This window comes from Leptinotarsa decemlineata, unplaced genomic scaffold (assembly GCF_025532065.1).
Source record: "Leptinotarsa decemlineata unplaced genomic scaffold, Ldec_3_MD MMD2_tig00002974_RagTag_RagTag, whole genome shotgun sequence".
NCBI classification, from domain to species: Eukaryota; Metazoa; Arthropoda; class Insecta; order Coleoptera; family Chrysomelidae; genus Leptinotarsa; species Leptinotarsa decemlineata.
Genome location: NW_027412578.1, coordinates 14,414,791 through 14,438,316, shown reverse-complemented (window position 1 = coordinate 14,438,316; position 23,526 = coordinate 14,414,791). Strand labels below are relative to the sequence as shown.

Sequence of the window (23,526 nt, the reverse complement as noted above, 5' to 3'; positions counted from 1 at the left end):
TTAGGGTAAACTAATATGGATTCAATGCCAGTAGCGTCATCTGTGTGTTAGTCTACGAACTGCCATCTGTGAGATGTACACCTAAGTTTGAGTTTCCTTTGACCACCCATAGATGGCGTTTTTATAAGGGGAGTTATGCGTCGTTTTGCTAAAAAGGATGAAGTGTTGATGGTCTAACTTAGTTCTGAGATTTATTCATAACCGTATGATGCGTACTTGTTGAGGAAAAGCGTTTTTATTAGATTTTTCGAGGGATGTCTGTTCTTTCATTTCGTATGGTTCAGAAGTGTTTGTTGAACATCGATACAGAGTTGAAACTATGCCGTTGTTGCATTTCGTTACTGAGGAATTACTCAGTTTGATTTTCACACAATAGCATCTCGACTTTTCCAAACCAGATGTGTTCTACTCCGACCCACATTTGCGGTCACACCCTTTATAATTCATAAATGATTCATGTAACGTACATTCGCTAAGTGAAATATTTGATATTATGCGAAAGAATGAAGCGGGGAAAAAGTGGTCAGTCAGAATATTATATCGAAGATCGCCTCGACAAAGTATGTACACAATCGGCGGTTGTATAATTTGAGACGGCTTGCAAAAGTTATACAACAAAGTACGTTCCAGCACATGAGTGAAAGTGGAGTTTAAAAAACGCACTCTTCAACCGGATTGGGCGTCGAACAATCTCAGTGCGTGGTCGTTTTTCAACTAGAGATAATCAGGAGAAACGATTTTGTTACCATCGGATTGAAAAATAGGATTGCATGAAACAAGTGGTCGAGATTGAATATGGTACTAGTTAGTATATTCTTTTGAGTTAATCTGGATCTGCTGGAAATACATCGTGGTCCTATGACTTATAATTACTTATCCAGCTTTGATGTAGTGAATGGAGACGGTGCAGAGAGCAGAACTTGATTCGGCAAAGGGCAGAGAATTAGATGTTTAGGAATTACATGAGTAACTAAGAGAACTCCACTAGCTGCAGTGGAAATACCTAGCTACTGCTTAGCTGCTTCTTAAAAAAAACTTAACGATTGCTTGTTTTATATTTGACCATCAAAGAGTCAGATCATGAGTTCAATTGATGTTTTCGTGACTGGTTTCAGCGTAGGTGTATTCGGTAGGCATTCCTGTGTATGATCTCAGCTTGGAACCACTCAATGTTATGTTGATGGGTCCAAACATGCTCTGCTATTCCTGATTTGCTGGTTTCCCCTCGCTCTGTGTGTTTCTTGTGCTCGGCAATGCGAACATTGGCCTGTTAGTTTCACCGATATAGGATTTTCCGCATTCACAGGGTACCCGGTAAATGTAATGGGGGAAATGTAAAGTTGAGTTCAATTCATGATCAAATTCACTTCGAAAAGTATTCAAATTGATGTTTCAAATGTTGGGTTTTAATTATTAAAGGGATTTGTTTCTAATTCACATATTGGCAACAGCGCCTAGAATCATTTATACGGACCCAGACATTCTACTTTAAAAAAGAAAAATTATCTTTATAAATCAACAATTAAGGCAAAATATAAATTAGAGTTCAATACCACCTCCACAAGCCACATAAACAACAGTTGTTTTGTTATTTATTTATATAGAGGTTAGGTACACAAAATGTCATATGTCACAGAATGTCTCGGACCTCGGAACATAAGTAAACAGAGCAGCACGCCTCTGAAATATGTCATATTTGTTTGTCTCATACAGGTAACAGATTTAATGTCCTTTATTAGCTATAACCGATGTTGCCAAATGGTGAAATAGAAACGAATCCCTTTAAATGTTGAATATATTATTTCACTCCTTTTTTTTAAGTATTTAAATAACTTCCCATAACTACATTTTTCTCTACTCTGAAATTAAAAAAAAAATGCATATTAATCCAACTAAGAAGGAAATAATATTCCAGATTTTTGCAGATGGTTTGAGAAAATACTCCTATTTTTTCTTTACAGGTCACAATGGCTGGTGATTTTATCCTAGCTGTAGCGTCTATGATGATCGCAAGATTGAGAAATAACGAAGTCACGTCTGTTTTAAGTCAGGTTAGTTGTCATTTCTCTCAAATTAACGTTTCACATCATTGTTTACCTGCCAATCAATATGTAAGTCGCCAAGCTCACAATAACTTTCAGATATCCTCAATGAGGGTGAAAAAATACAAACTCAACTGTTCATTATTGAGTTTCAGGTTGTAACAGATCTAGTCCAAGGAGAATTCATGCAGTTAGGATCTAAAGAAACTGAAAACGAAAGATTTGCTCACTATCTCACCAAAACGTACAGAAAAACAGCCTCGCTCGTCGCAAATTCAGTCAAGTCGGTTAGTATATACAAATAGTGGTCTCCACGGCCGCCAGATTTGAATCATCTATTTTTATCAAACTAACTCACAGGTAGCTATATTGGCCGAAGCCGACGAGGACATCACCGAAATATGCTTCCAGTACGGCAGAAACCTTGGACTGGGATTTCAGTTAGTCGACGATTTGCTGGACTTTGTTTCGTCAGCCGAAGCGATGGGAAAACCGACAGCGGCAGACTTGAAGCTTGGCCTTGCGACTGCACCCGTTCTCTTTGCCTGCGAAAAAGTACGACACTCTTGAAACTTCAAAGAACTTCTTACGAGTACTGTTTTTTTTTCAGTATCCTGAATTGAATCCGATGATAATGCGGAGATTCCAAGAGCCAGGTGACGTAGAAAGAGCTTTCGAACTGGTGCACAAATCCAGAGGGCTGGACCAGACGCAGTTCTTGGCGCGGCAGCACTGCCAAGAGGCCGTCAGGCTTGCCAACCTGATGGCCGAAAGTCCCTACCAGAAGGGACTCATCGTCACTGCCGATTTCGTGCTGAACCGCATGAAATAACGCTCAGAAATAATAGGTACGGTCTAGGTAGATTACTTGTAGTTATGAAATTCACCTGAGAGTGGTTCGTTGAGCGGTCCTGATGGATGGGATTCTGAATGTTTGATGTTTATGAGGTGAAAGGCACTGCACTGTTCCAATAGAGGCATTAAAGTAATCCAATAATAATTTGGAAAGGCTCCCTCTGTAGCTCTCTTTGTATGTCAAGCTATATATATTCTTGTGTAAATATGACGATGTTATCGAGCGTAGATGACAAACGAAACCGGTCTTGGTACTGTGCCTTGTGGAACACCTGAAAGTATTCGCCTTTGGAACAATGCAGAGTCCTTCTGTTGAAAGGTCGACCGGTAATCGCACCTATATTTTATCTACAGTAGCTTACAGTGTAACACCGTACACTTGAAACGGGATATTTTTGGTCGCTATGCACGTCGGGTGGTAGAAATGATTATGAATGTTTGATGCCTGTTCTGCGTGAGTGTGTTGATTTCGTTGATGTTTTAGGGCGGAAGAGAGCAACTAGGAAGATTAACTCAAAGATGTACAGATTTTTGTGGATATTAAATAAGTTTATATTGCTAATTACTATACAGGGTGGCAACTGATTCGAACTCTACTTTGGGATATTATTGGAGTATCAACTAAAAAATGGGACCTAGTATGATTTTTTGAATGGTGGTTCAATGAAGATATATAATATCACTCATTTTTAAATACACAAAGTGGTCAAAATACATAAAAAATCAATTAGAATTTCGAATTGGAAGTGAACAAAAACATTAGCTTTTTAGAGTTTTTATAGAATTGCTTTGGTTGATGACTATTTTCTTCATAAAAAAATTAAGCAAATTTTAATTTATTCAATCTATGAAACCACCGAAAGGTCAGTAAGATCAGTGTAATTCATTTAATGTCGTTATATCTTTTAATAATTGATGCATTTATACATGAAATTTCGGTGTAATAACCTGAAATGACTTGTAACGATAATTTTCTCAACAACATATTTCATTATAATGACTTTGCTACTTCAAGGAAAATTTTGTTAAATGTAATTTCAGGACTTATTATGGCGCTGTAATATATTACAGTAACATTGTCACTGTCACTGTAATATATTTGAGCGACATTGTTCATTATGAATATGAAATTTGGTCTATGAAATTGAAAAGTTTGTGCCTACTCATTTTAATTAATTTACTTGTGATTCTTTGAAATGTTTTGTCAAATATAGTTGATTTCAAAACAATTATTATCTTTTCACGTTATTTTCACTATAGCCCAAAATATTTCAAATTCATCCTTTTTTGTCTCTATTGAAAAATATAAGTAATTTAAATGTTTGTTTTAACCAGTTTACATGAAGATAATTATCAGCCGAAACGTGCATAGTGAAAATATATCTAATTTTGAATGTATTATAAAAAACATACTAGTGAAACCCAAATATGAAATAAGAGTTTCTTCATTGTTGTAAAACCATACTATTTCGACAAAAAAACTTTTTTTGTATTTTTTCACTCATAATAATTCCCAAAGTGTCAAACAATAATCTGCTTCACCCATTTAAACTACTCGGTTAAGGTTGGTTGAGGTAAAAGCCAAATTGAAGTTTGAGTATTAGGAATCAAATCGGGTCATCAGGATGGCTACGCCATGTAACTTATTTTTCACTTTCAGTATATTGAAAAAACATAATCATGAGGAATGAAATTTAAGTTTAGGATTTTCTTTTTTTTTGTCATAAAATGCTCATTAAATTATTCAATTGCTCGTGTAAAAAAAGACCAGTTACACGCTGTATATACTTTTATTGGATAGAACCTTGATAATGGTATCACACACTCAACCGTGGCACTGTTCGAGCCTAATTTGAATAGCAGATATCTTCTTTTTTGTGAGCAACCTGTTTCACGATTTGGTACCTTTCAGTTGTAGTTAAACTCTAAGGGAAAACTTCTTCCCGGTATCAAATTATGAAACACATTTTTGTTATCTGTTTTGTAGTAATTATTATTCTTTAAGTGTATATAAATATGTACTGTTATTTTTTTATTATGGATATATTGTTAATATGTATATTTGAGTCACTGTGTAATTTTTTAATGGAATAAAAAAGTATGACTGTTATTTTCAGACTTCCAATTATTCCCTAAACAGTCCACTACAAACCCAGCTATTTCCTATGCCTGGCATTCATTTAGTTCTAGCATTTTGAGGCTTTCAAATTGAAAAACAAAAATTTTCTTCTGTTCTTCGAAAATCACAGAAAATGTAAATTTTGTAACATTTCATTTTTCCACTTTTCATTTTATACTGTTTGCGAGACGATCTGAATACAAAGAAACCCCTTTTTGCTAATTTTTTCAACTGTTTTTAGGTAATTTGGGTCTGCTAAATCTAAAAATGCCACCAGATTTGCTCCATCAGATCGTTTTCAGAAAATACGACAACAGATCACATTTCTAACATATATGGTAATTTAACGCAGCACTACCTACATATATAGTGTGTCTCACTTCTCATGAAAACACCCCCGTATCTTCCGTAATATTCGAGGTGAAACGATGAAACTCTCTGGACTGATGGAAATGCTCAAAATGCACCTACCACCTGAATGGGGTTGGCCAAAGTGATATACACTGCCCGCCACTCGCGATGGAACGCCCCATTTTTACGGTAAAACATATTAGGGGGCAAAATAGGCTCAAAATTCCTTCAGATTCGTGATCAGGACTACCAACTTACTACGATTACACGTTTCTTCTGAAAAAACTTCAGTCCTGAAAAATCCGAATTTGTCTCACACCCCCGTATCTTTCGTAATATTCGAGTTGAAACGATGAAACTCTCTGGACTGATGGAAATGCTCAAAATGCACCTACCACCTGAATGGGGTTGGCCAAAGTGATATACACTGTCCGCCACTCGCGATGGAACACCCCATTTTTACGGTAAAACATATTAGGGGGCAAAATAGGCCCAAAATTCCTTCAGATTCGTGATCAGGACTACCAACTTTCTACGATTACACGTGTCTTCTGAAAAAATTTCAGTCCTGAAAAATCCGAATTTGTCTCACACCCCCGTATCTTCCGTAATATTCGAGGTGGAACGATGAAACTCTCTGGACTGATGGAAATGCTCAAAATGCACCTACCACCCGAATGGGGTTGGCCAAAGTGATATACACTGCCCGCCACTCGCGATGGAACGCCCCATTTTTACGGTGAAACATATTAGGGGGCAAAATAGGCTCAAAATTCCTTCAGATTCGTGATCAGGACTACCAACTTATTACGATTACACTTTTTTTGTGAAAAAATTTCAGTCCTGAAAAATCCGAATTTGTCTCACACCCCCGTATCTTCCGTAATATTCGAGGTGGAACGATGAAACTCTCTGGACTGATGGAAATTCTCAAAATGCACCTACCACCTGAATGGGGTTGGCCAAAGTGATATACACTGTCCGCCACTCGCGATGGAACGCCCCATTTTTACGGTAAAACATATTAGGGGGCAAAATAGGCTCAAAATTCCTTCAGATTCGTGATCAGGACTACCAACTTACTACGATTACACGTTTCTTCTGAAAAAACTTCAGTCCTGAAAAATCCGAATTTGTCTCACACCCCGTATCTTTCGTAATATTCGAGTTGAAACGATGAAACTCTCTGGACTGATGGAAATGCTCAAAATGCACCTACCACCTGAATGGGGTTGGCCAAAGTGATATACACTGTCCGCCACTCGCGATGGAACGCTCCATTTTTACGGTGAAACATATTAGGGGGCAAAATAGGCTCAAAATTCCTTCAGATTCGTGATCAGGACTACCAACTTATTACGATTACACTTTTTTTGTGAAAAAATTTCAGTCCTGAAAAATCCGAATTTGTCTCACACCCCCGTATCTTCCGTAATATTCGAGGTGGAACGATGAAACTCTCTGGACTGATGGAAATGCTCAAAATGCACCTACCACCTGAATGGGGTTTGCCAAATGATATACACTGTCCGCCACTCGCGATGGAACACCCCATTTTTACGGTAAAACATATTAGGGGGCAAAATAGGCTCAAAATTCCTTCAGATTAGTGATTAGGACTACCAACTTACTACGATTACACTTTTTTTCCTGAAAAAATTTCAGTCCTGAAAAATCCGAATTTGTTTCACTTCTTATGGAAACACCCCCGTATCTTCCGTAATATTGGAGGTGGAACGATGAAACTCTAAGGACAGATGTAGATGCTCAAAATGCACCTACCACCTGAATGGGGTTTGCCAAATGATATACACTTTCCGCCACTCGCGATGGAACGCCCCATTTTTACGGTAAAACATATTAGGGGGCAAAATAGGCTCAAAATTCCTTCAGATTCGTGATCAGGACTACCAACTTACTACGAATACACTTTTTTCCTGAAAAAAATGTCAGTCCTGAAAAATCTGAATTTGTCTCACACCCCCGTATCTTCCGTAATATTCGAGGTGGAACGATGAAACTCTCTGGACTGATAGAAATGCTCAAAATACACCTACCACCTGTATGGGGTTGGCTAAAGTGATATACACTGTCCGCCACAAGCGATGGAACACCCCATTTTTACGGTAAAACATATTAAGGGGCAAAATTCAGGTAAAATTTTTGAGAATCATCCATAAGAATAAATAACATCTTTCAAGGTATATATAGATATTAATTCAAAAGTTGATTATACAAAATCATTTCGAAATTGTTCATTTTAACTAATGGAAATAGGATTTCAATCATAAGTTGTAAGCTTTAGTGCATCAAACCCTAGGGTAAGTCCCTGTTCTTTGTTAAATTCCCTATTAAAGCAATCATTCGAAGGAGTACAAAATATCAAAATCTTGACACTCTGATTTCTTTATCCAGAGACATTTTATTTTTGTCGGTGATAATTCAGTATTCGATATTTGATTTCATTCACTTCAAAGGTAGGGATGCAAAACCATATACCAGTGTAACTAAGTTGGTCTACAGTGACAGGTGTTGAAAAGGGGTACAGTATTTCTGGATATGTCTGTAGATGGCGTCCGAATAAGATTTTTCAATTTGGTAACCATTTTCAGCACTTATAATTGAATTTATATGAAAAATCCAGAACCGACCTCCGCTCTTGCTGGTCATTATGCGAAGATTTTTTTTTTTATTACAACAAGATAAAGTTCAACAGAAAAGCTGTTTCTCAATGAGCACAAGAATATAGAACGCAATTTTTCAAGTAATATATTGAAGTAAACATAAAAAATCACAATTTGAGGAAAATATACATATGTTCGAAAACATCATTTTGTTTATCCTCCCCTGCTAAATGTATCAAAACGTATAAATTCAGTCCTTTATGTACAGTGAAGGTAAAAAAATCAGTATATGGATATAAAACAAACAGTATTAAATACAAATCCCCTCTTTGTAAATGTTACAATTGGAATAATCATACAATTTTATTAAAAGTTATTATTTAAATGTATATTGCTTATAACATACTCAATAAATTATGGAAAGTGAATATTTACAATGTATTCCAAATAGAAGTTATCAAAAACTATGCAAGTTTCTATACTCATAAAAGTAAGTTACATGACCTCTTATTTTTTGTAAATGTAACGTAAAAAGGACCCAGTATAAGTTCTAGAATGATGAAAACAAAAAAATAGAGGTTAGTTTACTTGCTGAATGTTATTGTATCCTGAGATACTTTTGAATTTGAAAAATATCATATCTGATAACCTCTAAAAAACCGTCGATCAGGATTTCTATCACTTTTTAAAACATTCATGAAAAAAACTGAAAAGTTTTGGAAAAAACACGTCAAGAAATATCGACTTCTGTGGTCCTCAAAGGCAATATTAATAATATCAGGAGTTTCAAACGTTGGCCCCTTCAAGTTTGATAAACCATTGAAAGAGGGTGGAATTTCTTCATTTGTCAATTTTGCTCGCGTAGAATGGCTCCTGGTAATTTTCAATCAAACCTATCCTTGCTGCTGGAACAGAATTTCTTCTTCTCGATAGGATTTCTCTCCTTTTTGATTCCTGAAAACAAATAATTCAGAAACCTGACTGTTTGCTCATATGGAATGAAATTTTCAATCTCCAGAAGATGGCAAATGAGACTTTGCCGAAACGTTGTGAAAATAATTCTTGTGTGGATCGAAAACACAGAACACACGGAGCGAAACCCGAAGGAACTGTTATGTTCAAGAAACAATATTTTTGCTGACAAAGTAGACTTATAGACTGAAATTTGAGTAGCCATGAAGATGAATTGGACTTTTGGGACACTGAACGTAAGTAATATCTCACCCTTTTTCCTTTGTGTTTCTTGCACGTGCAGTTTCTCTTGCCTCGCCTCCCATTACTTCTAGACTTGAAACCATTTTCCTCAGTACTGCCCGTCTGCCCGTGGAGACTTGAACGTCTTCTGTCTCGTATTTTTGGCGGTGGAGAGAACTCTTCCGAATTTTCGGAAGCTAACCTGAACTGCTCCAGAGCGTCCCTAAAATTCGAGACGGTATTGTTGGTGGGGATATTCAAAAATTGCCATTGATCGGTTTTATACCTAAGTTCAGGCAAAGGAAACTTTTCCACTTATACCCCCTTGGAGGTGATCTGAATACGAAAGATTTTGTGAAAGCGTCCAGAATATAAAAGTTACGATAATATGCTTACGTGTCAACTGTCCCGCAGTAGTTGTCCAACAAATAGTCCAAGGAACACTTATTGTGGCAACACTCTGTCGCTATTTGCCTCTTTTGTCGATGTTCTGTAAAAGAGTGTGAATTATGTATGAAAAAATCAGTAATTACAACTCCAGCAGTTGGGGTAGTTTTTTAGACCATAACCACAAGCAGTTTTGAATTTTTGAAAATAATACCAGCTACTGCAAAAATTTAAGACGTGGAGTTCCGCAAGGATCATCATTTGAGGCCACAACTGTTTTCGGTGAATATCACTTCTATTGAGGTATAAAGTTTCAATTGAGGGATGATATACTACCATTAAAAAACTGTACTTATAAATTTGTTATGAATATTTTATTTGGATTGAACATTGCAGAATTTAAAAAAGATGTGGAACATGGAATATATTTTTCAATATTTCAATTGCGATATTTAATTTCCTTATGAGGACATGCTGATACAGAAATTGTGAAATCATAACGAAAATTTCAAATCAAATCTAGATCTGAATGAATATTTATATAAACGGAAGAAATTGCTGAAATTTAATCAGTGGTAGATGACCGTTTGGCGGGAGTTGGCCATTTTTCGCTTGATGATCGGTTTCCATATGTTGCGTATCTCTACGCTAGCTTGGCTGAATACGTTGTTGGACAGCATGTATGCGGCTTCCTTGAATTTTCTCCTAAACCAATGTTCCTCTCTGTGTATGATCTCAGCTTGGGACCACTCGATGTTGTGTTGATGGGTCCAAACATGGTCTGCTATTCCCGATTTGCTGGTTTCCCCTCGCTATGTGTGTTTCTTGTGCTCGGCAATGCGAACATTTAATGACCTTTTAGTTTCACCAATAGAGGATTTTCCGCACTCACAGGGTATTCGTTAAATGCAATTCTTGGAATCGCAGTCCGCGTTTGGTGGCCTGGTTTTCGTGAAGTTGCTACGGATAGTGTTACCAGAGCTGAAGCAGGTTCTGATGTTTACTTGGAACCAATTCTTCTTATCTTCTCCGATAATCCTCTGATGTAGGTTGTGACGGCATTTCTTCCTTGCGAGGTTCCTGCTGTCTTTTCTACCATCGCTTTGGAGTAGCCATTCCATTGAAGATCATTTTTGATGATGTCTAGTTCCTTCTCGAGACCTTATTCGTATTACAGAGTCCAAAAGCACGGTCTAATAGAGTCTTGATGATTCCTCTTTTAGTCGATTGATGGTGGTTGGCTTCGTGATTCAGATACTGTCCCATGTGAGTGGGTTTTCGGTATACAGATGTTTCCCACTTAGTGTCGGTCCCCACTCATACGTGGGTTTTCAAATTCACTTCGTAAAGTATTCAAATTGATGTTTCAAATGTTGGGTTTTAATTTTTTAAGGGATTTGTTTCTAATTCACATATTGGCAACAGCGCCTAGAATAATTTATACGTACCTAGATATTCTACTTTAAAAAAGGAAAATTATCTTTATAAATCAACAATTAAGGCAAATTATAAATTATAGTTCCATACACAAGCCACGTATACAACAGTTGTTTTGTTATTTATTTATATAGAGGAAGATAGGTTAGGTGCACAAAATATCATATGTTACAGAATGTCTCGGAACTCGGAACATAAATAAACAGAACAGCACGCATCTGAAATATGCCATCTTTGATTGTCTCATACAGGTAACAGATTCATTGTCCTTTATTAGATATAACCGATGTTGCTAAATAGTGAAATAGAAACGAATCCCTTCAAATGTTGAATGTATTATTTCATTCCTCTTTTTTAAGTATTTAAATATTTTTTTAAAGAAAAAGGTTGAAATGATAAGTTTAAAATGCGTTGTTTTAGAGCTCTTTTATGAAAACAACTTGATTTTCGTCAGGAGGAACATTCCCCATTATCGCATAATATATCAAGAACTACTTACTGGTAGATCAAAATCATGAATTTTAAAACATTGTATCCCCGATTTTGGTGGAATAATTTCAAATGAGTTCCCAGTAAACTTGTAAAAACATGAAAAATGTTGAAAACTCCAAAGTACTTGTAATAATAACTATTAGACGAAGGTTTCAAACATGCAGTGAAGCTGCGTTGAAATTAATCGAGTCCCAGGGACTTTGCTGTCTGGGCCTGATCTTTCCTGCACTGATGAGAGTCAATACGTCGAAATCGACTGATTTCTGCATGATCCTGCTGCTGGATGAACGAGAAACGTATAAGAGAGTAACCTCTGTGAGGTATATTGCAAAAATATCAGTCAGATATGATCCAATGTATAGCGTGGTATTAGCAGAGGAAGTAGTTGTTTTCGGCAGAACCTACAAGATTTTATTTCGGAATATTCATTTTCTTAGAACAGATAAGGTTTCTTTGGAAAGCTCACATCAAAAGTAGAAGTGAAAATTGTACAAATTTCTTTCTTTCTGCAGACGTAACTAAAAACAAATATTCTTCACAAACATTTTCAACAAACACATCTGTATACAATATAATAGTATTTCTGATCTATTTTTCGACATGAAACGAGTTTATTGCCATTAACTCTATTGTAAATATTTTGAATAGGTTTTGATAATTTTCTATCACAAATTCTTCATACTTTGTACCGTTTCAAACTATTTGAATAATCATTTCTTTATTTTGAATCAATGCAAGACAGATAATACAAAACTTCGTCAAGAGAAATTTTAAATTCGAACAGCCGAACAAAGTTAGAATAGGGTGAAGTGGGGTAAATATGAAATCACTTCTTGAAATATTTCTTTCGAGATTTGGCTAATATTATGAAATAAAACATTTATTCTTTCATGTTCCTGAACCTAGAGTCTATTTACGTGCTAGTCTAAGTAATAATATTATTGAAAACAACAAATAATTTTCAACAATTATCGCAAAATGTTCTGAAACTGTCAGCAAACTGGCTTTTAACAAGGTTAATGGAAATATATTTATAATGCAGTACAATTAATTATCTCACCTGGAAATGAGGGATACATCAAGCAAAATTGCGCCATGATCCTGGTTAATTTGCTGCCGCAAAAGCTCTTTGGTCGCTTCAGAATATCCAGTCTTGCCCCAAATAATTTACCCAACAATAATACTGATATGTATATCACGAACAAGCGCATCTTTTCGCTGAAATAAAAAAAATATATAAATAAATAATCTCTAAACAAAAAATTATTTATTTATCAATTTCTATTTTGTCCCCAGTATGTTTTTATCCAGTCAATCATCTCAAAATGCCGTCCTTTCATGGGTCTCTTCAATCTTGGGAACAAGAAAAAGTCGCAGGGGGCCAAATCTGGTAAATACGATGGCTAAGGCAGGATTACTTTGTGGTTTTTGGTCATAAAATTACCAACAAACAATGACGAGGGAGCAGGTGCATAATCGTTATGCAAAAGCCAGGAACTGTTTTTCCACAGTCTCCTTATTGACCGTACGACCATGCGGAAAGAACTCCTAATGCCCTACACCATGGTAATCGAATAAAACACTGAGCCAAACCTTGACCTTTAATCGAACTAGGTGTGCTTTTTTGATCTTGGCTCTCTTGGTCTCTTCCATTGGGAAGATTGGACTTTAATTCCGATGTCACAACCATATACCCATGATTCGTCATCAGTTATCACCCTTTCAAGCAAATATGGATCATCGTTGACGTCATTCAACAATTTCTGACCGACGCTCATGCGACGGTTTTTTTTTGGTCAAAATTCACCAATTTTGGAACTAATGTCGCTGTCATACGCTTTATGCCCAAAATTTACGAAAACATAGCGTGGCATGAGCCAACTGAAATGCCGACATCCTCAGCAACTTCTCTAATAGTGATTCGACAATTATTCATAAGAATTTCCGTCATTTTCTCAATATTTCCATCGGTTGTTGATGTGCTGAGGCGTCCAGTGCGAGAGTCGTCATTTACATTTTTTTGACATTCTGGAAAAAGCTTGTATCAATCGTGAACATTTGTCTGACTCAAAAGTACAATCACCGTATGTCACTGTCAACATTTCAAGTATTTTCGAGCACTTAATTCCATTTTTTACACAACATTTGATGCAAATTCTTTGATCCATTTTTTCCGAAAGCAGAAAATCGCCGAACACGCAAAACACTTCTAACTATGCCTCTCACCGACAAACTAAACATGTTAAACAGCTGAAACTGTAAACATATGTTCGAGACGAGTATACCAACATAAAAAAATCGCTAATTGAATGTATGTAGGCCGCGTAATTTGAACACAATACAATAAATACAAGGAAATGATGATCCTGGAAAATAAGCTGTCATTTACGATCTTTAAACTGTTAATACTTCATGTATATTTACAGAATTGTGATTTTTTAGCGAGTTCCGTTTATAAAAATATCTACGCATTGGTAATGATCTTACTTGTAAGTGAATATCACTGCAGAACATTTGAATATTGAATTGTACTCGTTTCCGAAAACTTCCAGCATTTATTCCACGAAGGGGTATCAAATTTCATACACGATTTATGTTACCATGGCTGAAAACCGTTTGAAGGGGTATCTCTTCACGAAACTTCCGATGGAGTATCCAATTTTGGCCCTTTGTTGCGTAGAACTATCGAAAACGAACATTATGTTTACGTGATTTATAGGTTTGTGAAATCTAATACGGTGTCGAATTTCCCCAGAGGTAATCAGAAAAGAGATTAGATAGGTACCAAGCGTCAAATTGGCACAACTATTATTATGTTTAACATAATACTACATACTAAAATAATATTACTTTACTTTGTCGGTAATTCTTGTTGAAAAAGTCTTGTTTCGGCATATTCAACGCTTATTTTACTAGGAAATTTGCTAATGACAAAAGAGAACAATTAAAAGCCGCTTTGAATGTTGAATTATCCTTTGAAAATCCCTTCAGAAATCTACTTAGTTTTGTAGTTCAGGAGTAGGGATATCTACCTGCAACTGTACATTTCAACAAAGTATATTGTCCTTGTCTATAAATAACAGATTAAAGTATTATGCTTGTTTGAATAATTACATATTTCTGTTATCTGGTCAAAACCAAACATTACTGTCGTTTGGAATTTTCGATAACGACAGTAATCGGTAAAAACGAACAAAATTCCAGAAAGTCGGGTCTTGTGCAAAAAACTGGGAAAATAATAAAGATACTTTCTGACATGCAGCGTTGTGGTGAAAAACAAATTATCAGTCGATAATAGCATTGTTATTTACATATAACTATGTCTAGAAACGGTCAATAAATCCATTACGACCTCAATACAAAATATATTGGTAAACGATCTTTAAACTTTTCTCAACAGACATGCCGATCAAAATTTTAGAAGAACATGCTAAATGGTTTCAATATGAATAAACGCTGGAAAAAAAAATTCACAAAGTGGAGGTTTCTAGCGTTTTTTTTTCACAAGTTTTGATATTTCCACCCACCCACCTTTAATTTAACATATACGTTAATTAAAAAAATCTGAAAAACTACTAAATCAAAATAAACCGAGAAATATGTTAACTGTTATGATTTATTTAATGAAAACCATGTAAACTATCAAAACGCACATATAAAAATCACATTTTTAAGTTCTTTTGACCAAGCAACATTTTGTTTTTTTATTGTATATTTACAGTATCGATATTCATATCGATATTCAAAAGTACATGAATATTTTTTTTTAGTTTCTGAAATGATTGCGGATCAGAACTATATATCTTGCTATAATTATAAATGTGACAGTTTGTGTTTGGAAGTTTATTCCATCAGAAAAAGAAATAAATGACATGGATGGAATTTGGCATACATATTTTACATTATTATAAAATATTTGTTATTTTTTAACCTATCAATGTATAAAAAACTTCTGAAATAAAGAAGATAAAATAATAATACTATAAATATACAAAAATGTACCGGTCTCACAAAAATATTTTTTCAAAAACAACCTGGAAAATATCATAAAGTACACCTTAAGATTTTAAAATGAAATTTGTGGAGATCAAGTCATAAAATGTAATTTATGAAATCACCATGGATCTTCATCAAGGAACGGCCGAATCAATCAGAAAACCTAGAAACTCTCCATCCGTAATAACTACTTTCCATAGGAATATAGAATAACGGAGAAACCATTTCTTCGCAAAAATGAAACTTTCTAGATCGATTCGAAATTATTTTGCTTCAGTCATTGAAAAATAACAATATGTATATAATACAATTTAACGGTTCGTAACAGTAGAACATTCGTGGATAGTTTTCCCAGAAAAACAGTTGGTTCAATCTCTCTAGAAAAATTATTTTGGAATTTTCGCAGCTAGTTACAAACTGATCTTACTCACCTTCTCGCCCGTCCCGTAGAAATCACAGCCCATTTGACGAGTGTCGCCCACAAGAAAAATAACTAAGCACTTAACGGGCAGAACGGTCCTCCGAACGATCTAAGGAAGACAGTGACGTTTATCGGCCAGAAGACTTCATTTTGGACTAGCTAAAAGTGCTGACCACATTGTGAGACAGGGCAATAGAATAATATTATTCTGTGACAGGGTGGCAAGCACGTGTTGTCTCCTCCCCCGCATCCCGAGAAGTAATGAGACGTTATCATTTCTCTCAGCCAGATACGGGGTATCTTCAAAGGGTGTTGAACTTGAACTTGGAGGACACTGTATTTTTTATTGTTGTTGTTTACCGGGTCCTACGCGTTCTCAACAAAGTTATTTTTGTTGTTGCAATTCGAAAAGTAAAATTAATAGCAAAAAACAATTTTAATAACAGGCTTCTCCTTACAGGCTGCCAAAAGAAAAAAATAAACGTGTAATGCAATAAATTGATGATGCCGATAATTTTTGAAACCAAGAAAAATGTTAATAGGATGGAATCTGAATTTCACTAGTTCAGACTTCCATTGTCTACTATATAAAATGATTTGAAATCCCTGAAACAACTAAAAAAGAAGAATTGAAAATGAATAGCTGAAAATAACAATTATATTAACCAAAATAAACCTGAAATGAAATAATAGTGAAATAAAATACAAGTAAAGATAGAACAATTGAATAAATTGAAATGAAGAAATGAAAAAAGAAAATAAAAAGTGGAGAGATTCCAAGTCACGTTAGTTCACGACGTTTCGATTGTTAGTATCTACAATCGTCTTCGGGTCATGACTGGACTGATTCCTTCGAGAGACGACTATTTTTAGGTCGTTCGAGTACTTTCACTTATCCCCGCTTTCCATTTTCCGCTTTACTGGTTCCGTGGGAGATGACCTTTTGGCGGGAATTGGCCATTTTTTCGCTTGATAAAGGGTTTCCATATGTTGCGTATTTTTACGCTGGCTTGGCTGAATACGTTGTTGGACAACATGTATGTGGCTTCCTTGAATTTTCTCTTAAACCAATGTTCCTCTCTGTGCAAGATCTCAGCTTGGGACCACTCGATGTTGTGTTGATGGGTCCAAACATGGTCTGCTATTCCTGATTTGCTGGTTTCCCCTCGCTGTGTGTGTTTCTTGCGCTCGGCAATGCGACCATTCAATGGCCTCTTAGTTTCACCAATATAGGATTTTCCGCACTCACAGGGTATCCGGTAAATGCAATTCTTGGAATCGCAGTCCGCGTTTGGTGGCCTGGTTTTCGTGAGGCTGCTACGGATAGTGTTACCGGATCTGAAGCAGGTTCTGATGTTGTACTTGGAACCAATTCTTCTTATCCTCTCCGATAATCCTCTGATGTAGGGAAGTGCAAGCACTGGTTGTGACGGCTTCTCTTCCTTGCGAGGCTCCTGCTGTCTTTTAGCCAAAGTCTTTTCTACCATCGCTTTGGAGTAGCCATTTCGTTGAAGATCATTTTTGATGATGTCTAGTTCCTTCTCGAGACCTTCCTCCGTATTACAAAGCCCAAAAGCACGGTCTAGTAGAGTTTTGATGATTCCTCTTTTAGTCGATTGATGGTGGTTGGATTCGTGGTTCAGATACTGTCCCGTATGAGTGGGTTTTCGGTATACAGATGTTTCCCACTTAGTGTCGGTCCTTTTCACCAAAACGTCTAAGAATGGCAATTAGGAAACATCTGCAACAACACACACAGCGAGGGGAAACCAGCAAATCAGGAATAGCAGACCATGTTTGGACCCATCAACACAACATCGAGTGGTCCCAAGCTGAGATCTTGCACAGAGAGGAACATTGGTTGAGGAGAAAATTCAAGGAAGCCGCATACATGTTGTCCAACAACGTATTCAGCCAAGCCAGCGTAGAAATACGCAATATATGGAAACCCATCATCAAGCAAAAATGGCCAACTCCCGCCAAACGGTCATCTCCCACTAAAACCAGTGAAGCGGAAAATGGAAAGCGGGGATAAGTGAAAGTACTCAAACGACCTATAAATAGTCGTCTCTCGGAAGAATCAGTCCAGTCATTACCCGAAGACGATTGTAGATACTAACAATCGAAACGTCGTGAACTAACGTGACTTGGAATCTCTCTACTTTTTATTTTTATTTTCTTTTTTCATTTCTTTATTTTTATTTATTCAATTGTTCTATTTTTACTTGTATTTTATTTCACTATTATTTCATTTCAGGTTTATTTTGGTTAATATACTTGTTATTTTCAGCTATTCATTTTCAATTCTTCTTTTTTAGTTGTTTCAGGGATTTCAAATCATTTTATATCCTAGTAGACAATGGAAGTCCGAACTAGTGAAATTCATCATGAAACATTGTCAATCACCTTCAAACAAAGGATGGAATCCATTGAAAAGGAAAGAAAGTATGACAAAAATTAAAGGAAAAATGATTTACGGGCGGGAAGAGGAAGGGGGAGAGTTTTTGAGGGTAAAAACCGGTTAACCGCGATATCCGGCAAAACTACAAGTCTTACCTTTTCATGTCTCAAATACACTATAATGTTTTTGGTTTATGATATTCATTTTTTCTCCTTATTTTGATTCATTATCAAAAAAGTGTCCTAATTTTCAGTCGAAAATTCTACGTCAAAACATTTTTTTTTAATCGGCATGCTTCTTGTTCGCTAAAATCTCTCCTTTTTGATGGTTTGAAAAAATACATTACTATTGCAAATCTCAAAGAATACAAAAAATAGAAAAGACTTGAATCCGATTTTTTTCAATCATTATGTAAAATGTTGAGCTATTTTTGAAAATTGTTACTTTAATTACTCCATGTTGTATCGATAAACAAAAAATATGTTATTCAAAATATACCACTATAATTAAAAACCAAAAAAGTCATTAAAGTTAATTCCTTGAAATACTTTTTACTGAAAAAATATTCAACAGTCATATTTTCAGATAAAATTCGTTTTGAACTCCGTCATTAATATTCAGGAAATAAACTATTGTCGCATGTTTTTTTAATTAAAATGTTATTTGAATGTTCTACCTGTTTGACCCATGTAAAACATCAAATATGGACTAAAAAAATTTGGTATAATAAGCGTGCATAAAAACGTAGGTCACAAATGTAGGTGGAAGAAAAAACAATAATATCTTATGAATTTTATTAGATAGTGACAAATATAAATTTAGCAACATGTGCCATTTTTCAATGACAGATTTGCATGAAATTGTAGTTTGACTTAGTTTCTGCTTTGAAACTGTAATGCTAAAAAATAAGAAGGAAATGATATCTTTGACCTAGTTTCAATAAAAGTTATTTAAAAAAGTTATTTTTTATGCAATTTCATGATAGTAAACGTACCAAATTTTATTTGAAAATAAACACAGATTTTTAGTTAAATGTGATTATTTGTGATGTCATTTGAATAAAAATAAAATTACAAATCTAAAAACTCAAGCATAAGTGTGACAAAAATAAGTTTTGTTGTTCAAAAAATAACAAATGCTGATATTTGATCTAATACATATAATTGAAAAAATAAATGGTTTTCCGCTAGTTTGCCAGATCCCACTGTTGATATATTCCAATAATAATGATAAAAATATTAATAATGATGATATAAAAATGATATCGTCAAAAAAGAGGAGGAAAAACGGATAAAATATCGAGATTTTCCCTTCGAACTCCGCAGACTCTATCCAGATCACTCTGTCAAAGTGGTTGTTCTGATTATTGGAGTCCTTGGTAGAATGGTGCCCTCTCCACTCTCGAATCTTAAAATCATACCGGCTTGCCGCACTAAGGCAGAAACCTTAGCCGGACAGATGCAGAAGACTGTCATTTTTAGCTCACTGCACTTGCTCAGAGCACATGGGGGCTTCGGGGGATAGAGCCTGACCAGCGAAAACTTAAAAAAATAATAATTATAATAATAACATTTATTGATTCTTCAAACAAGTATATAACATAGACAAGACGAGTCAAAAAAGCCCGGATTGCATAATGATAATACAAATCACAAAATGTCGATAGTATACGAACGATCCTAATATATACATATATATTCACAAAGGGTGTGGTAATTGACTTGCATAGGATACATAATTCAGGGCAGCAATGCAAATTCAAAGTTAAAACAAGTATACAACTTGATATAATTAAAATCTCTCATCGAGATAAATATTCATCGAATTCATGAGAGATGAATGGTTCGATTTCAATTCGAACTGTTTATTTTCTTGGCTCATTTCAATATTCAAGAAGTACAATGACAATCCGGTAATGTTGCAAGAAAGAGAACTTTTGTCTCTTCTTTAAATACAGTTCATTTCTCAGTTCACAAATGAAATCTTTGCTGGTCACTGGATTTGTAGACGAGCTACTATGGAATGGTCGGCACGATCACCAGATTCATTTTCACTCGATTTTTATGGAGCCATGTAAAATTTATAGATTGAATTGTTAGGAAACTTCAAATTATTCAATAACTAGGAATTTGGCCACCTTCAAAATATGGTTTCGTTTGAATCTCATTGTCATGTGGTATCCCTTCCAGGCCTCTCAGGGACTGGAACTGAGAGGTACTTCACTACATATTACATAACAACATCCTTTCGCAGCATCTGTCTTTGCTTAATTCAAAAGTGTATAATTCATTAATGTTTTGTGTATATTTGTTGAAATATCTTCAAGATATAACAACATTATTTCACTACACATTATTCTTTTTTTATAGATCTACAGAAATGATAGTTGTGAACATACCTTTATACAGGGTGTAACTGAATAAGTGTAAAACATTTAAGGAGGTGATTCCTCATCGAAAAAAAGATAGGATCTTTCATATAAAGAAATTTCATTGGAGCATCCCTTGTTAAGATACAGCCCCTTAAAGGAGGTACATAAAATTTGTATTACAATTTTGTTCACAAGCACTAAAAAAGTTACAATATTGAAATTAACCTGACGTTTTGTATTACCAAAAAGACACTTAGCCAGAAATTTATTTGGTTTACCCCATGGTTGTAAGGGGTGGAAAACGCAACCTCTAAAATGTATTCCCAATGTAACTTTTTGTCTAATCATTTGTTTACCATTTAAAAATTTATTTCCGATAGCCTGTTTCATTCTAAACAAAAAATGTCTCTTGGGTTTTTTGCCCAAAATAAACCAGTTCGCAGCAAAAAATTATTTTACGAACAACTACAGAGATACGATTTGTGACTAGGAAAAAAAGGTGAAATCAAATACATATTTTCAAAATTATAAATTCGCTTGAAGATTTTCAAACATCGGCATTACAGTTATATTCGAATAATGAAATGATTTGCTTCCAGAATTTGAATTGTATTCATTAAATAATAAAAATCGCTAACAACACCACAAATGAAATCTAAACATTTTGACCTATTTTATTGCATTTCCGAGGTTTCGGACAAGCGAATTAAATAAAAACCGTCAGTTTTTCCAAACAACAAATTCATTCAGTCTGATCCCTCCAGAAAGCAAACGATTAGTTATACAAACCTTGCCTTGTGTAATTTCAAATAAATCCTTGAAACTTGAAGCTCTATTTCTGCTGATTTTCATTTGTAATCTCAGTGCTTTGACTTCGGAAATCTTTGACGGGCTATGCCGCCCTCTTCATGTTTTAGTTTCATACCTTGTAGTTTGTCTTTCCTCGAAATAAAACAAATTGAGATGAAGCAGAGCAATAGTGCTTAGCTTTCGGTTTTTTGTCGCCATGGATATCGAGCTGTTTTCATCTCGCCAAGTTTCATCTGGGATTACCCGTCAATAAACAGACTAGCATACAGGGTGATTCTTCAGTCGAATAGGTATAGCTTCAGATATGTGTGCACTCGCATTTTACTTTTCAAAAAATTGTTATAAAGGCTGCTTCAGTTCATTACAGTTTATTACTTACGTTTTTTCCTATCATTTTGTGTAATTCTAGTAGGAGAATTCAATTGCATTAATTCATAATAAGTCAGAATTTTTTTCAAATGGTTACTTAGTTTTTCAACCTCATACGAAATATAAATATATTACAGCACCTTATTTATTATTTAAACTAAAAAAGCTTTCAACGAAAACGGAATTGAACCTTCAATAGATATAATTTATTTTTTGGGAAAGAAAGTTTTTGGATTTCTACTACTCCATCTTTATACAAAAAATGTGGGAATCTTCCAAAGAAACGAATGTTTGGAATACAAACTGAGTAGAGAAAAGTATCTTCTGTATAATTCAGTTTTCATGTAAAAGTATTTGTTTCGAAAGAATTTTTTTCTTTCGTGTAATTCAATGTTTATATGAAAGTAGTTGTTTCAGGAGGGCTTTCTTCCAGTTTGTGTCTGAAAGTTGCTTCTTTGCATAACGTATTCCAAAAACACTTTATTGTGAGATTTTCACTAAATTGTTTTACAAAAACGCAACACGTGTTTCGCCATACAATGGCTTCATCTGGCGTGTCTTTGCATGATCTACACATCCATGTATAGAGTTACTTATTATACTTAGATTACTTTCTTTCTTTCTTTGGAAGATTCCGATATTTTTTGTATCAAGATGGAGTAGTAAAAAGCCAAAAACTTTCTTTCCCAAAAAATTAATCACTCCTAAAAATATAACCTCTGGGATTTATTCAAATAGGTGAATGAATGTCATTACGATGTCATAAGTAGATCGAACTCATTCCGTGACATTTAAAATCGTAATTCATGAATGAATTGCGTATATTTTCTATAATGTTATCCAATTTGGTACTGAAGAGCCTTAAGGCAAGTGTCTTATGGCGAAACATCGATATATACCAGTGAGGATGACAGTGTTCCATGTAAGTGCAATTTATTACCATTCATTCAAAGTAGAACTCATGTGAATGATATCTTAATTTCATTCAATAACGAATGTTTAGAATACAAACTGAGTAGAGAAAAGTATCTTCTTTCTTTGGAAGATTCCCACATTTTTTTGTATCAAGATGGAGTAGTAGAAAGCCAAAAACTTTCTTTCCCAAAAAATTAATCACTCTTAAAAATATAATCCCTTCAATTCATATAGATGCGCTGTAGATGCGCTAAAATATGATAACCGGCTGAGACATCTGCCCTTTGTTTCTTAAATATACGTTCAGAAAATAAGGTGCTGCTATAAAAAAAATGGATCAAAGAATTTGCAGTTTTGTGTAATTTAAGGAATTTAAGTGCTCGAAAATACTTGAAATGTTGACAGTGGCATACGATGATCGTACTCTGAGCTATGAAAATGTTTATAAGTGGTACAAGCTTTTCATAGACGGTCGAGATGTGAATGACGACGCTCACTTTGGACGCTCTAGCACATTAATAACCGATGAAAATAATGAGAAAGTGAAGAAAATCGCTATGGACAATCGTCGATTTACTATTAGAGAAGTTGCTGAGGATGTCGGCGTATCGGTTGGCTCATGCCATGTAATTGTTTCGAAAATTTTGGACTCCAAGCGTGTGGCAGCGAAGTTAGTTCCAAAATTGTTGAATTTTGACCACCGTATTCACCAGACTTGGCCCCCTGAGACTATTTCCTGTTC

The 23,526-nt window shown here is 35.1% G+C and overlaps 2 protein-coding genes across 3 annotated transcripts in view; one reads left to right on the top strand and one right to left on the bottom strand.

The window, feature by feature from the left end:
* Nucleotides 1–5,007, top strand: part of qless (decaprenyl diphosphate synthase subunit 1 qless) — a 60,162-nt gene extending 55,155 nt beyond the window's left edge. Inside the window, exons 5-9 of one of the 2 annotated variants that reach the window (XM_074177583.1) lie at nucleotides 1,962–2,051; nucleotides 2,198–2,329; nucleotides 2,403–2,597; nucleotides 2,653–2,890; nucleotides 3,382–5,007. In XM_074177583.1, the coding sequence (XP_074033684.1) occupies nucleotides 1,962–2,051; nucleotides 2,198–2,329; nucleotides 2,403–2,597; nucleotides 2,653–2,874 (639 nt within the window). In that variant the 3' untranslated portion in view covers nucleotides 2,875–2,890; nucleotides 3,382–5,007. Of the gene's footprint in view, nucleotides 1–1,961; nucleotides 2,052–2,197; nucleotides 2,330–2,402; nucleotides 2,598–2,652 lie in introns of both variants that reach the window. The other variant, XM_023157874.2, reaches the window with a different exon arrangement.
* A 3,252-nt stretch (nucleotides 5,008–8,259) lies between these two features.
* Nucleotides 8,260–16,159, bottom strand: LOC141483051 (uncharacterized). Its single transcript, XM_074177229.1, has 5 exons — nucleotides 15,929–16,159; nucleotides 12,562–12,719; nucleotides 9,582–9,675; nucleotides 9,216–9,408; nucleotides 8,260–8,945 (listed from the first exon to the last, which is right to left on the bottom strand). Exons 2-5 carry the CDS (start codon nucleotides 12,710–12,712, stop codon nucleotides 8,832–8,834), a joined length of 552 nt encoding a protein of 183 aa, XP_074033330.1. The 5' UTR covers nucleotides 12,713–12,719; nucleotides 15,929–16,159; the 3' UTR covers nucleotides 8,260–8,831.
* Between the last annotated feature and the right edge of the window lie 7,367 nt (nucleotides 16,160–23,526).

Coding starts and splice junctions, on each gene's coding strand:
- LOC141483051 (XM_074177229.1), bottom strand. CDS start 12,712: ATGCGCTTGTTCGTGATATACATATCAGTATTATTGTTGGGTAAATTA. Junction 9,676..12,561: donor GATGTATCCCTCATTTCCAG/GTGAGATAATTA, acceptor ACTCTTTTACAG/AACATCGACAAAAGAGGCAA. Junction 9,409..9,581: donor TACTGCGGGACAGTTGACAC/GTAAGCATATTA, acceptor CTCGAATTTTAG/GGACGCTCTGGAGCAGTTCA.